This window comes from Protomyctophum parallelum, assembly GCF_964188405.1.
Source record: "Protomyctophum parallelum genome assembly, chromosome: 10".
NCBI lineage: Eukaryota > Metazoa > Chordata > Actinopteri > Myctophiformes > Myctophidae > Protomyctophum > Protomyctophum parallelum.
Window position 1 is genome coordinate 11468329 of NC_139704.1, and position 15936 is coordinate 11484264.

The 15936-nt window shown below is 44.9% G+C and overlaps 1 protein-coding gene across 2 annotated transcripts in view; it reads left to right on the top strand.

Annotated features, from left to right (window-relative positions):
• bcl11aa (BCL11 transcription factor A a) overlaps positions 1–14316 on the top strand; it is a 71696-nt gene extending 57380 nt beyond the window's left edge. For both annotated transcript variants that reach the window (XM_083775868.1, XM_083775869.1), the window contains one exon: positions 10110–14316. In XM_083775868.1, coding sequence (XP_083631994.1) covers positions 10110–12379 — 2270 coding nt within the window. In that variant the 3' untranslated portion in view covers positions 12380–14316. The remainder of the gene's footprint in view (positions 1–10109) is intronic.
• Positions 14317–15936: the final 1620 nt, after the last annotated feature.

Genomic DNA, 15936 nt, shown 5'->3' on the forward strand with positions numbered 1-15936 from the left:
TATATGTCAGAACCTGTTCTGACAGAACCTGTTCTGACTCTATACACTCAAGACACGCTATATGGCCAGTGCACGCGACCTTTCCCTTTAGGGCAGGGTCGCTTCTCGCCCTCAGGTGTCTTACTGGTTATAGAGACTGTTTAGTAGACAGACTAGCAAGTAGAGAGACTGGCACGTACAGGAACCGGCTCATACTGTAGATGGACTTGCTTTGTTAAGAGGCTAGTAGAGAGGTTGGCTAGTAGAGAGGCTGGCTAGCAGAGAGGCTGGCTAGCAGAGAGGCTGGCTAGCAGAGAGGTTGGCTAGTAGAGAGGTTGGCTAGTAGAGAGGCTGGCTAGCAGAGAGGTTGGCTAGTACAGAGGCTGGCTAGTAGAGAGGCTGGCTAGTAGAGAGGCTGGCTAGCAGAGAGGTTGGCTAGTACAGAGGCTGGCTAGTAGAGAGGTTGGCTAGTAGAGAGGCTGGCTAGCAGAGAGGTTGGCTAGTACAGAGGCTGGCTAGTAGAGAGGTTGGCTAGTAGAGAGGCTGGCTAGCAGAGAGGTTGGCTAGTACAGAGGCTGGCTAGTAGAGAGGTTGGCTAGTAGAGAGGCTGGCTAGTAGAGAGGTTGGCTAGTAGAGAGGCTGGCTAGTAGAGAGGTTGGCTAGTAGAGAGGCTGGCTAGTAGAGAGGCTGGCTAGTAGAGAGGCTGGCTAGCAGAGAGGTTGGCTAGTACAGAGGCTGGCTAGTAGAGAGGCTGGCTAGCATAGAGGCTGGCTAGTAGAGAGGCTGGCTAGCATAGAGGTTGGCTAGTAGAGAAGCTGGTAGAGCAACTGTGTAATACAGAGACGGAGGCAGAAACCTTTTATCTCCGTATTTTAACTTTTTTAAATTTATGCTACTTCGTCATTCTGAATGTCACAGTAAAGTTGCAAAAAAACGCATCACACGTCTTCTATTTTTGAATTGAAACCCTGAGTTATTTTTTTCTATTTTTTTAAATTGGAATCCTCAAAAAGTAAAAATGTTATTGAATTTCAAATGCATTTATACTTTTGTTAACTTAATACCCATTAAGACAAATACATTGGACATATAAAGACAATAACCTTGTAATACTATAGTCATTAAGCTACTAATATAGACTGAAGTAAATAAAGCGGGTCATTCAGCGGTTTTCATGTTTGGAACCGTAACAGCTGAAATCAATAATATATCAGTGAAGGTGGGGGGCGCATGTCTGTTGTAGAGGGACTGGCTTGTAGAGGGACTAGAAAACTAGGCTTTCATCCAAACATTTTGGCCTCATGTGGTCCGATCTGATTTTGTCTGACAAACTCTTTCTGAGATAAAATCTAGATACATTATGATTTTACGTTGCTAGTGCTCTGCACTCATTTGTCCAACGTCGAATTTGATAATCCCCCATGTCTTCCCAGTCTCTCTCTCTCTCTCTCTCTCTCTCCTCTGCTCACAGGTTAATACAAAGGAATAAAGATAAAACAGATCAACCTTTCAGCTGTGTTTTTACATTTTAACATTGTTCTCCACTCTCCAGTGTGCTACATCTTATCTGTAGCAACTAACAATGAGTGAGGTCTTTCACACAGAGTGAAGTCACTGTCAATTCCTCGCCTGTCGCAAGGAATTAACGCTTTATTGATAAATTGTGATATAATCACGCCAGCATTTTTCACTGTTCAATTTTGAAGAGCCAAAAATCTAGATTGGATGTTATGATCTTATGTTGGGGTGTGTGACGATGCAATATCATTCCATGTTTACCATGGGTGCTGCTTTTGCATGATGCAGAAGAATCACATCGTCGGCTCTGGGCTGTGGAATAAACCTTGTTTAGACCAAAAATGCCATCTGTGACAAGGAATAGGAGATACAGGCGATTGAAAGAAACAGATAGAATGGGTGTTTATGGTCATGGCACGATCCAGTGTTATTGACAACACCAGCTAGCAACCTGATGCTAACGTGAGTAGCATTACGACTTGATCAATAAAAAGCACTATAAAAGACCAATTGCCGTAGAGCTACGGCATTGGCGGGGAGCGTAACATTTATTAATTGCCATTAATTGCCGTAAATCTATACGCCAATGGCGGACTAAGTGTTAAGCTGATGACCTTTTGGTTGCGGTTCAGTTCTCCCTAAGCAGCGGATTACTCTGTCATTCTTTTGACACGGGCTTGAAAACGGTAAATTAACAGACTAAATACCAATCTTGAAATATCCCTTTAAGCCACATATAGTTCCAAATTAATCCAAGTTGTTCCCAAAGAAAGTCCCATGCAGGCACACTGGCTACCGCTAGTTTAGTATTGCACGAGGATTTAGCAGCATCTGAAATAGTACCTAATTGGAAAGTTAGTGTGAAAGCAAGCCGTACTCTAGCCTTCAAGATCAGTGATTGGAGCCAGCTAAAAGAGGCCTTGACCGAGGGGCTCGCGACACAGCCCGATGTAAATATTAAGCAGCAGATTCCTGAAAGCCTAAGCCTGCTGATAGAATTCCCAAATTGCATTAGAGGACATTGTCCCTCTCTCCCTGCGTGCGCTGCTAATCCTGTTTCCACAATGTTCCATTACTTCAATTACTAGCATCTCGCCATCAGGTGTACCCAAGCAAGGACACCCACACAGAGAGAGGGAGGGGGGAGGGAGGGAGTAAGTAAGTACATTTACTTAGGTACTTTACTTAAGTACAAGTTTGTGAGATATTTCTTCAGTATTTCCAAACTCCAATACTTTTAATTCTACTCCACTACATCTCTGTTCCAAATATTGTACTTTTACTCCACTACATTAATTTGAAAACTTGAATACATTGTACATTTTGATTATTATTACACAAAGCATACATTACGATTAACCACTTCATGCCCTATGTACATTTCGTCCAATACATTTTAATACTTGACATTCTGCACACACTGATTACTTTTACTTTTGGTACTTTAAGTACATTTTTATGCCAATACCTTTGTACTTTTAGTCAAGTACATTTTGAAATACAGACTCATACAGAGATGCATGGATAACTATAGCACACACACACACATGCATTGCAACGTCGTCGTGAGCCTATCTCCCATGTCTGTTCCTTTACATCTGACACCGTACAGGTGTCCAGGCAATGCCCTTGACTTAATGTGGCTTAATACCTCTGTTTGTCACTGGAACACATAGGCCTTACTATTGACGTGTGTGTGTGTGTGTGTGTGTGTGTGTGTGTGTGTGTGTGTGTGTGTGTGTGTGTGTGTGTGTGTGTGTGTGTGTGTGTGTGTGTGTGAGAAAGAGTGAATGATTTTGACATTTACCTCAAATTACTGTTCTTTCTTTACCTCCCCTCTCCCCCCTTTCCCCCACCCTCTCTTTCTCCCTCTCTCAATTTAATTGAATTCAAATTTCTTTATTGGCATGGCAACAAACATATGTTGCCAAAGCAACAGTACATCCGTTTGAGATCAATATTCTCACGTTAAAATCCCCTCCCAGTTGGATCACTGTGTGTGTGTGTGTGTGTGTGTGTGTGTGTGTGTGTGTGTGTGTGTGTGTGTGTGCACACGCGCGTGCGTGTGATGAAAATGTACCATACCAACAGTAATAAAACCTAAAGTAATACAATATGATAATGAAGCAAACACGGTTCTGGATTTCCTGGCAGTGTGACATGGATGGAGGAAGTATTGTCTCTTCCTGTGACAGATCAGGGAGTCTTGACCTTGGTATTTGGACCTTGGTATTTGGAGCTACTGAGTAATAGATGTTCATCTGCCTCTTCAGCGTTCAGTGTTTATGCAGCCTCTCTGCCATATTGTTCTGTAGTGTCTCAAATGTATACGCAGTAGCAAGATTGTGGCTATTCGTAATCATTTTTCATATTGCCATATGTTATTGTTTTCTTTATTTTTAATTGTTTGGTATGATTGACGTGGTGTGACATGGTGCCAGGTGTGGGGATAGGTTTTGTCTCCCGTGTCCATCTAATCAGTGTGTCCTGTCATACAAACTCTATTACTATATATCTCGTTCCACCACTCAGGGTATATATAGGGTAGCTAACCAGGTCTGGTGGATATCTGCGTTCTAGAAGCGCACATTTCTAGTTTAATTTATTCACCATTATATTTCAGAAAGATAATTTCTTTGGTGTTCCCTCCTGACATCTCACTCTCCCCCAACACACACACATGCACACGCACACGCACGCACGCACGCACACACACACACACACACACACACACACACACACACACACACACACACACACACACACACACACACACACACACACACACACACACACACACACACGCATTCAAACAACATCCAAATGACAGGCATTGTTTCTCCATGCCTCTTCTGTCCCCTCACTTTCTATATTTCTCTGCCTCTGATGTCTACTGGAAGAAGATGTTAATTGATGGGACTCAGAGGGTTAGAGGGTGTGGAACTGGCTGTAGAACGAAGACATTCCTCTCATAGCCTTAAATTCATTTCAGAAATGTCGCCGTTTTGAATCCACACAAACCCTATAGTCTCTCTCTCTCTCTCTCTATCATAATAGGCAAAGATTTTGCTAAAATAGCTAATCTACAATCACACAAGACATTGCGTTGCGACGTGATTCATCTTTACGGAGGGAATTCTTCATGCATTTAGTCGAATACATCTTAATGTATACATAATCCTATTCGTATCTTATTTTCTTATCTTGTTTGTTTCATAAAGGCCTACAGGAGAGAGGGTGTCCTAATAATGCAAATGATATTCACAGGTTGGACTCGATGCAGGTGGCCACAATTAGCGGTAATTTGTGCCGATTTTAATGATCCATAATTTAGCAGCTACCGTTGCCCTTTCCAAACTGTTGGTCGAGAGGGATACGCGTCTGTGTGTGTGTGTGTGTGTGTGCGCGTGTGTGTGTGTGTGTGCGTGTGCGTGTGTGTGTGTGTGTGTGTGTGTGTGTGTGTGTGTGTGTCTGTGTGTGTTTGTGTCTGTGTCTCTGTGTGTGTGTGTGTCTGTGTGTGTGTGTGTGTGTGTGTGTGTGTGTGTGTGTGTGTGTGTGTGTGTGTGTGTGTGTGTGTGTGTGTGTGTGTGTGTGTGTGTGTGTGTGACAGAGAGGGGGAGACAGACAATAAGAGACGGCTAGGGAGAGAGAAAGGGAATATGTGTGTGGGAGAGAGAGCCACAGGAGTGAAAACAGGGATAGAGAAGAACGGGTAAGGAGAGAGAGAGTCATCAGTGGTTTAAGGAGAATCTGGAAAACAAAGACGTGCACGCACGCACTCACGCACGCATGCAGGCACACACACACACACACACACACACACACACACACACACACACACACACACACACACACACACACACAGTGTTGTCCAGACTACGTGAGACACAAAGGAATATTCAGATTGTCCACAGAGGGAGGTCTGTCTGTCTGTCTGTCTGCCTGATATTTCATCCCCTTAACCAGAACTCTCACACTTCTGTCTGAAAGTGTGTACGTGTGTGTGAGTGAGTGAGTGAGTGAGTGTGAGTGAGTGAGTGAGTGTGTCTTGCTGTCTTTCTTTCTCTGCTGCTCTCTTGTGTCTATCGCTCTCCTATACCCTCCAGCCCCCCACCCCCCCCCCCCATCTCTCTCTCCTATACCCCCCCCCCCACTCCCCCCCCTCTCTATCATGTACACAGTCAGTTTTCTCCTGCACGTATTAGTTGAGGTGGTTGTTGTTTTGACCTCTCTGCCTGCGTCTCTCGTGCTATTAAGGATAAATTGCAGAGCGCAGATGGAAAAACCCTCCGTCTAAACCATGACACCCTTTTAGCCTGGATGCTAATTTGTCAGGCTCATACTGCCAGTCATTAGCAGCTGATATATCCCAATTTTGTGAGGGTGCGAGTTAGTGTGTGTCTGTGTTTGTGTGCGCACGCACCTAACCTAACCTGTTTACGCATGGATGGAAAGACTTTTCTATGAAAAAATTATGATAAATTGGATTGTACCTGTAAAATTTGTTTCAGTGCAATGAACCAACAGAGGAATTTAATTGATTTATATCTGCTAGGATAACATTTTGAAATATCTCAGTTTTCTCACATTTCTGCCATGTTTGATTTATAACTTCATATTTATTTATTTATGCATTTATTTATGCATTTATGTATTTATTTACCTACACTGCTGCCGTAGCCTATACCAATAAATAACTGTACTAGTATAGTATAGTACCTGGCTGTAACTACTTTCAAACTGCATTAATTCTTTAATTTCTTTAATTGCAAATATCTTTGCTTGGTGAGCCATTGTTTTATATATATATATATATATATATATATATATATATATATATATATATATATATATATATATATATATATATATAATGCCAACAAATACCAACCCACCAACCAGCATGTATTCTTCAGGAGTTTATTGCGACCGTAGGTGTACTGTATTTGTTTTACAATTAACAAGGAAGGGGTCATATTAGATTTTATACCAGCCTAGATAAGGATAATTGCTTTGTAGGTAGATGTGATTCTTTTTAATAACCACATTTGAATGCTGCAGGAATATCTGTTGGTAATGGTCTGCCATCTCTATACAGTATACAATGTACCTTTTAGGCATTTAGCAGACATATTCAACAACTCCCATATCTGTCAATTTACTATTACCTATTACTTTTGTAATGTCCTTGGCTGGAAATATATTATGATAAAAAGTAGGATATTCTATATTTGTTATATTTGTTATAGTGTGTGTGTGTGTGTGTGTGTGTGTGTGTGTGTGTGCGTGTGCGTGTGCGTGTATGTGTGTGTGCGTGCGCACGCGTGCGTGTGTGTGTCTGTGCGCACGCGTGCGTGCATGTGTGCATGTGTGTGTGTGCGCTGTGCACACACAGACATGCCTGATAGAGCACCAAAGTTACCATTTCATTCTCAGTTAATCTGCTTGTTCGTCTGCATTTGCATGTATTTATCTGTGTGTGCGTGTGTTTGTGTGTGTGTGCCCATTCCGTTGTGTACAGTGTACAGCACTGTATGTGAATAGTTGTGTGCGCTATGCGCTCCTTCACTCACGGCTCAATTGCGTGTTGTGTGTAAAATCGCATTTGTGGTACTGGAACAAGCGTGTGTGTGTGTGTGTGTGTGTGTGTGTGTGTGTGTGTGTGTGTGTGTGTGTGTGTGTGTGTGTGTGTGTGTGTGTGTGTGTGTGTGTGTGTGTGTGTGTGTGTGTGTGTGTGTGTGTGTGTGTGTGTGTGTGTGTGTGTCCATGCGTGCGTATAAGGCTGTGAGCTGCATGCATCTGTTTGTATGTTATGTTGTCGCTGTTAGGCAGAAACCTTGTATAACTATACCTCAACATTTTATGTTTTAGGCAGAATAATGCCCTATACTACTTTATCGTACAAGAGTTTCACACAAAAGTAGTGAAAATATTTTCACTGTTAGTTTTTTAAAATAATAATAATAAAAGTGCTGTTTTGGACATACGTGTTTTCCGGCCGACAACATCGATATTGCAGTGAATTTCACAGAGAGGCTCTCGTCAGCGGCATGGGTGCCGTCAGGGGTCATTTATTATCTAATCTGGTAAATGAGTGGATGGCTGGGCGTCCGGGCTCCTAATGAGATTACACATGCATTGTGGGGTGGCAGTACAGGTCACTGTCAGCGGGCCATTTAAAAGCATTTATTGTTTTAAATGTCCCTCTCTCGCTGTGGCGAAGCGGCCTCTTTGCATATCGCCGCTGAGATAAAGGCTATGAGCACAGCTAGAGAAAGACTATGAGCACAGCTAGAGAAAGACTATGAGCACAGCTAGAGAAAGACTATGAGCACAGCTATAGAAAGACTATGAGCACAGCTAGAGAAAGACTATGAGCACAGCTAAAGACTATGAGCACAGCTAAAGACTATGAGCACAGCTAGAGAAAGACTATGAGCACAGCTAAAGACTATATGAGCACAGCTAGAGAAAGACTATGAGCACAGCTATAGAAAGACTATGAGCACAGCTAAAGACTATGAGCACAGCTAGAGAAAGACTATGAGCACAGCTAAAGACTATGAGCACAGCTAGAGAAAGACTATGAGCACAGCTAAAGACTATGAGCACAGCTAGAGAAAGACTATGAGCACAGCTAAAGACTATGAGCACAGCTCGAGAAAGACTATGAGCACAGCTAGAGAAAGACTATGAGCACAGCTAGAGAAAGACTATGAGCACAAGCTAGAGAAAGGCCTTATTTTTCGCTGTTGCTTGAATGCTTGAGTATTTTCACAGTGGTTGTCACATTACGTAATTGGAGCCTGAAATGTTGCTTTTTCCGCCGCTTTACTTTGACTGGCATGCCATGTCTAATTAGTGTGTGTGTGTGTGTGTGTGTGTGTGTGTGTGTGTGTGTGTGTGTGTGTGTGTGTGACAATATTGATGAGCTTCCAGGAACCTGACGTTTTAAAAATAAAAAATAAATGAAAATGGTGCGTTTTTTGGAAAAGTAATTTTTTCCACGTGTTAAGTTTCAGTGTGAGAGAATAGGGGTTGGGGTGCCACGCATGCACATGTGGATTTTTTTTTCACATTACCACAGATAAGTGTTAAGTGCATCAGATTTAGATTTAGACCTGAGGTGGGCAACTTTGGTGGTCACTATACTGTAATCCCAATTACGCAGAAATGACCCATAGTCACACATGCATAAAGGGATGTAATTTCATATGCATTTAGTAATACTTATGTTGACTTTATATGAACTTAAATGAAAACAAATACATTGGACATATAAAATATACAATGACAAGACATTGCAACACGTTCTGAGCTTTTTGAAAGGCTTATTGTGCTGAAATGTTTGGCTGGTTTTGGCAAATGTTATCATATTAAGACATTACGGCGATTACACGCAAAGCCACCAGACAGAGAGAAGACTTTCTGAAATCTGGAAAGTTTGTCAAAAAATGCCAAACATTCACCAGGATATCCTGATATCTACTCATGGATATGGATGGTTATACCTTGAGAAAAATAACATGTTGAAGACATACACAACTGTATGGTCCCTGTCTGTTTTCACTGTATTAATAGCTTCTGTGCAAACAGAAGTGGATTATATTCTGTTACTGTGTAATTATACTGTAATTACAGATATGAGTGCACTGTAATTTCAAAGTTGAAAGGATCCATCCCTGTTGTCTGTCTGTTTGTCAAGTAGCCTCTATTTTGGTTCATATCGGTGGGAAGTGGAAAGCTAGTCCACTGGGACAGCTATCTCTCTTTGTTTCTCATGCTGACAATGGAGTGCACGCACGCACGCACGCACGCACGCACGCACGCACGCACGCACGCACGCACGCACGCACGCATGCATGCAGTCAAAAAGGATGGAATCACATCCCTAAGGAGTCTGGGCAAAAGTGTGATCCAGACAAAAACATTTACACACACACACACACACACACACACACACACACACTTTCAAACAGCATACTCCATGCACTCATGCAATTCCCACGCACGCACACATAATTCACAATGACGTGAATTATGTGTGCACGCACGCACACGCACATGCGCACGCAGGCACTCACACACACACACACACACACACACACACACACACACACACACACACACACACACACACACACACACACACACACACACACACACTATGGCTACAGTACATGTGGGCCGTGACCTCAACAAGAAACGCTGTTGTGTATGTGGTGCCCTCAGCAACGTGTGCCCACCTCACTTGAAAGATAACAGCAAAGCTTAAGGATGAAATCAAAGAGATAAACTGTAGCTCACCCCATATGGGTTTATTTTGTGTGCAATGCATGTTATTACAGTTCAACAGATTTGTGTTCTGACATTAGTTCATTTGAATGCCTATAATGGAACACTGAAATAAACATTGCAACGTCCACATACATTTTGAAACTTAACAAGCTGCATGGGTTAGGAGAGGGGTGAAGCTAATTTGAATTATATGCTACAGAATATATTCAGTTCAGTTCTTTTTGTTTTTGTATGTTTCTCAGACGCACCCTTTTTCAGTTTTCCTTTTTCAGTTTTCCTAACGTGTTTGTCCTTTCTCTCCTTCCCTGGCACAGGTAAGGAGGAGCCGACCACCTACACCTGCACTACCTGCAAGCACTCGTATGGCAGTGCCTGGTTCCTGCTGCAGCACGCCCAGAACACCCACGGCTTCCGCATCTACCTGGAGAGTGAGCACGGCAGCCCCCTGACACCGCGCATGGGCCGCCCCTCTTCCCTGGGCGGGGGAGCGGATTGTCCCTCCCAGCCGCCCCTCCACGGCCTCCACCTGCCCCCGGACGCCAGCCCCTTTAACCTCCTCCGCATGCCCGGCTCGGGCTCCGGCGGGAGGGACAGCATCGGGACTGGCGGAGCCATGGTGGGATTGGGACTCGGGAGTGGCGTCAGCGGGGGACACCATCAACGGTTCCCCCCGACGCCGCCTCTCTTCAGCCCCCCGCCACGCAACCACATGGACCAGCACCTACTGAGCCCCGAGGAGCTGGCGCTGGCAGCCCACCATCCGAGTGCCTTTGACAGGGTGCTGCGCCTCAACCCTGCCCTGGCACTGGACCCTCCTCCGGCCATGGACTTCTCACGGAGACTGAGGGAGCTGGCGGGCAACAACTCGGTGTCCACTCCCCCGGTGTCCCCCAGCCGACCCAGCCCCATGCAGCGACTCCTCCAGCCCTTTCAGAGCGGAGCAGGGGGAGGAGCGGCGGGCGGCGGAGGTGTGCCGGGGGGCGGTAAGCTCCCTTACCTCTCTACCCCACCTCCTCCGCCTCTCCCGGGCTCCATGCAGTCCCCGTCCGGCTCCCTGACCACGCCCACAACCCCTCTCCCCTCCACGGGCGCCCCTCCGACCTCCAACACCCCGATGAAGAGCAAGTCCTGTGAGTTCTGTGGAAAGACCTTCAAGTTCCAGAGTAATCTCATCGTCCACCGACGCAGCCACACCGGCGAGAAGCCCTACAAGTGTCACCTGTGCGACCACGCGTGCACGCAGGCCAGCAAGCTCAAGCGCCACATGAAGACGCACATGCACAAGTCGTCCTCTCCCAATGCCGGCAAGTCAGAAGATGGACTCTCCACGGCGTCCTCGCCCGAACCCGGCACCAGCGAACACCTGGGCAGCGCCAGCAATGCCCTCAAGTCCGTGGTGGCCAAGCTGAAGAGCGAGAACAACCGCATGCTCCGCGAGAACGGCGAGGAGGAGGAGGAGGAGGAAGAGGAGGAGGAGGAGGAAGAGGAAGAGGAGGAAGAAGAGGAGGAGGAGGAAGAGGAGGGTGAAGAGGAGGAGGAGCCAAACGGGGAGAGAGGAAGCAGGCGGAATAACAACAGCTACCATTTTGGCCTAAACCTCGAGGTGACACGCCACCATGAGAACAACGGCGGCATCGGAGGTCGCCTCGGGGGAGGAGCCATTGACGAGGGTTCGATCCCACGCTCTCTGCCTGAGGTGGTGCAGGGGATGGGTCTGGCCGCCAGCATGCAGCACTTCTCCGAGGCTCTCAGTGCGCACAAGCGCAACGCCATGGCGGCGCAGGAGAACCACTTGCATCATCACGTCGACCGAGACCATCACCGCAGCCGCGAGATGTGCGACGAGAACTCTGTGATGGAGTCGAAGCGCGGTGGGGCGATCGCCATCAACGGCCGGGGGGCGTCGCCCAACGAAGCTGCCGCGGTGGGCCTCTCTAAGAAACTGCTGTTGGGCAGCCCCGGTCCCCTCAGTCCCTTCTCTAAGCGTATCAAACTGGAGAAGGAGTTTGACCTGCCCACCCCGACCATCCCTAACACAGAAAACGTCTACTCCCAGTGGCTGGCCGGCTACGCCGCGTCACGACAACTCAAGGACCCTTTTTTGAACTTTGGGGATTCCAGACAATCGCCCTTCGCCTCGTCCTCCGAGCACTCTTCGGAGAACGGCAGCCTGCGCTTCTCCACGCCTCCCGGGGAGGCGGACGGCTGCGTGTCGGGCCGCAGCGGCACGGGGAGCGGGGGCAGCACGCCGCACCTGGGGGCTCCCTTGCGGCCGGGCTCCAAGGAGAGCCGCAGGAGTGACACGTGCGAGTACTGCGGCAAGATATTCAAGAACTGCAGCAACCTGACGGTACACCGGCGCAGTCACACAGGTGAGCGGCCCTACAAGTGCGACCTGTGCAACTACGCCTGCGCTCAGAGCTCCAAGCTCACACGCCACATGAAGACCCACGGCCAGGTGGGCAAGGACGTGTACAAGTGCGAAATCTGTAAGATGCCCTTCAGCGTCTACAGCACCTTGGAGAAACACATGAAAAAATGGCACAGTGACAGGCCCCTGAGTACCGAAATTAAGTCGGAGTAGTCGGCCGAAACGGTGAACACCACCTGAACTATGTCCGCCATCAATCCCGCCCCCCTCCGCAACTCCCCCGACACCAGTCCCTTGTAGATTTTGCCCCAGTTCCCCCAACCTCCCCCCCCCCCCCCCCAACACACCTCTTTCGCCTGTCTGGTGGAAGCTTAACCACATGAACCCTAGTGTCCCTATTCTGGGGGCGAACATTCAGCGGCGATAGCCAATGCACAAGATCACAATGCGTCGTGATGCGAGATATTGTGAGATTGTAGATCGGCTGTTTTCTGCAAAGATATTTGGTGTAGAGGGGAAAACGCAGGGGGGCCAATTATAGACCCCTGGGGGACTCCGGCCAACTAAGTATATAGGGTTTAAGTGGTTAAGACCATGTGCTCTGCACCAGCACACCCCGTCTCCATTACCCGTTGAATGCATGATCTGTATCGGGGCAATACTATTGCATTGACGCAAAACTTCGAGCCTTTCTCTTGTGCAATAATTTACATGTTGTGTACTTTTTTCTTTTCTTTTTTCTGGGGTTTTTCCTTGTTTCCATTTTTAAGAAATTTAGACAGCATGCATAGTACGTTTTTTGCTAATCAAGAAGAAAAAAATAATGAAAAGAACTTGTCCCTGGTTGGTTAGTTGTTGAGTAAATGTGTTGCTGTTCTCTCGTTCTGTTTTCTTCCTTTTTATTATTCAAAAAGAGAAAAAGACAAGAATGCTACGACCATGCTGCATACATTCTGTAACACATATCATGTACAGTTTTGTGTTGTAACATGGGAGAAAAAAACAAACAAAACAACAGTCTTGACCCTATTTTGGACAACCCTGGAAAACGCACTTAAAATCCCGATCTTTCTGAAAGACGCCATGTCCACACGGGGGGTTAACGAAAAATAATTATGAGAGCTCACAAATTGGCTTGATTTACAAACCTAAAGCGGCGACAGCCTCCAAATTTCTTTCAAAAAGACGCGGATGGGCTAAGAATTAAATTTGTACTATCAAATGGTGAAACAAATTTTTAAAAAAAGAGTGCCTTTTGATATCTCAAGACTGCATTGGCCATAATCTTGTCTGCTATAAACTTGGGAGGGGGTCGGGGGTTCTTGGAAGGTATTGCCGAGAGAGTAAGTCACCCAGGAAAGGTTCTTGCATCAAGCACCTTACTGCTGTACTGGACTGTGACAAGTAACCACTTTAACACGGCGGCCCTATTTTGGGCATGTCATTATAGGCAACATTTTAGAAAAAAAATCTGAAAAGTTGAAAATAGGGCATAAGTGGTGAACAGGAACCAAGGAAAGATCCGAACATTCTAGTTACCATTTAGCTACCTATTACCTGTTCAATTAATAGTATCTTTGATGTGTGGATTTCATGGCAAAGCATGGTACAAGCAGTATTGTGTATATCTGAATTATTTTGTAGTTTTGTTTCTGGTGCGGGAGGTACTTTGAAAGTGAAAAGGTACTCTTGTACACGTGTACGTACAATCCTGCAATCCTATGATCTCGAGGGACTCGGGCGCGTGGCCGGAGAAGTGTCACGTAGCTGCGTTAGCACAAAACTTTGACGCTGCTTGGATATGTCAGTGTGCGGAACAATGCATAAAGTAATATATGAGCTCCAATCAAGGCTGGTTATATTATATTAGAGGGCATTGAGATGACGACAAGCTAGACAGACAGAAGCTACACAGAACTGGATACTAGTCTTACTTGAGGCTATTTTACACTTTGTTGCATGAGTGACAGTTTTTACAATGGTCATGCGTTGAAGTATAAACCAGCCTTTAGTTAGTTAGCTGGGGGGATCTGAGGCAATCTTTATTTTCTTTTTGTATTTTTTTTTACTTGACATTTCACAATATTAAATATCAAAACAGGGTGATTAATTATGTATTGCAATGAAAGAAAGAGAAAGAAAGAAAGAAAGAAAGAAAGAGAAAGAAAGAAAGAAAGATTAATCAAAATGCAGCAGAAATGCAGTTTAATCCATGACTCTTGAGAAGAGGTCGATTTAACGGTATGCATAGGCTAATGCAAGGCACACTCTTCTTTGCTATTGCTTTTCAACCCCAAAATGAGAGCTACTTTTCCTTGTTGAGTTGCAGACACTCAGTCGAGTAATTTCTACTAGCACTTATCACTCTGCCTAAGAGTACTAACTGACATCTCTCTTACATGCTCTTACATTGATGCTATGTTGGTACTTAGGTCGAGTCTAAAAGCCTGTCAGATTGTCATTTTAAAGACATTAAGTGCACTGTTTCAAATTTCCCAGTTTACAGCTTTACGCAGAAGGGGAAAGCAAAAGCCGTTGTTGAATTATATGCTGTCAATGGGGTTCATTGTGTTCAGAGCAGGAATGATTAGACAGATAATCTGTTGTCAGCCACTCCAGCTTCCTCACCCATAATGACCCCTATATCCATGCCATTTCACCCTTAGTGACCCTTAGTTGTTGAGTCCAGGAAAACCCAGTGATGTACTCAAAGTACTTAACTGAGTAACGACAACAAGAAAAAACAGGACAATTTGCTAATTATCCCCGTTAGCTAGCAAGGTCTATAGGTTAAAATGCAACTCAACACCAGGCCATTTTTGTGAGTTTATCTGCCCCATAAAGGTTAAAAATTATAGAATGGTAAAACATGTTTAACTGTGATGTAGCCTGTGATGGTGTCATTGGTGTGTTACATTTTGCCGTGCCAATGTGCAAGTGCAACCAGTGGTGATACCTACATCTAACACGTGTACCCATTATAATTGTAATGAATGCAAGGCAATGCTTACAGCACAGTGTACCAAGGTCAATGTACTATGGTTTAAACCTTCTACAGTCCGTAACCTACAGAGGGCAGCACACAAAGAATATTGGCCAGATGTTAAGTTGCACTTTAAATGTTGTGTAAGGACCAAGATGCCCACTTAATGCATAGTATACTAACGTGTTCTATCAGAAAACATCCACTTCATGCATCAATGTCATTTTTGTCCAAACCTCAGTAATCTATAGACCTTGTCAGCTGGGTTCCAATTGTTCAAACTCCCTGCATTCACTGCACTGATTTTATTTTGTTTGTGTTTGTTTATTGGCTTTTTTGTACAAATCTTTTAGAAATAACACGTCACTATCTGGGGAAGCTAATTTACTTCTTTTTCTTCTTTATGTCTTGGTGGTGTTCAAGACGTGCGTCCTAAATTGTGAAGAATGGAACAACAAAATGAATAAATATTTTTATTTGCCTTGGCTCTTCAGGTTGAAATCCAATTAGCATTGGGGTGGGAGATGGACTAAGATTCTATATGAGATATAATAAAGACGTTAAACTATAGGAAAAAATGCACACTCATGTCGATCAATTCCTATGCTTAAACACATTTATGGTCTACTTTTTTCTGTATTTCTAGAATTGTATTTGAATTCAATGTTCACTTAGAATAGGCACTATAATAGTATTTATATTGAGGCTCGTATTTTTAACTGTCGCTCGTTCTCTCTCTGAAAGGTATTTATCGTACCTTTTCTTTGGTAGTGGAAAAAACAAGAAA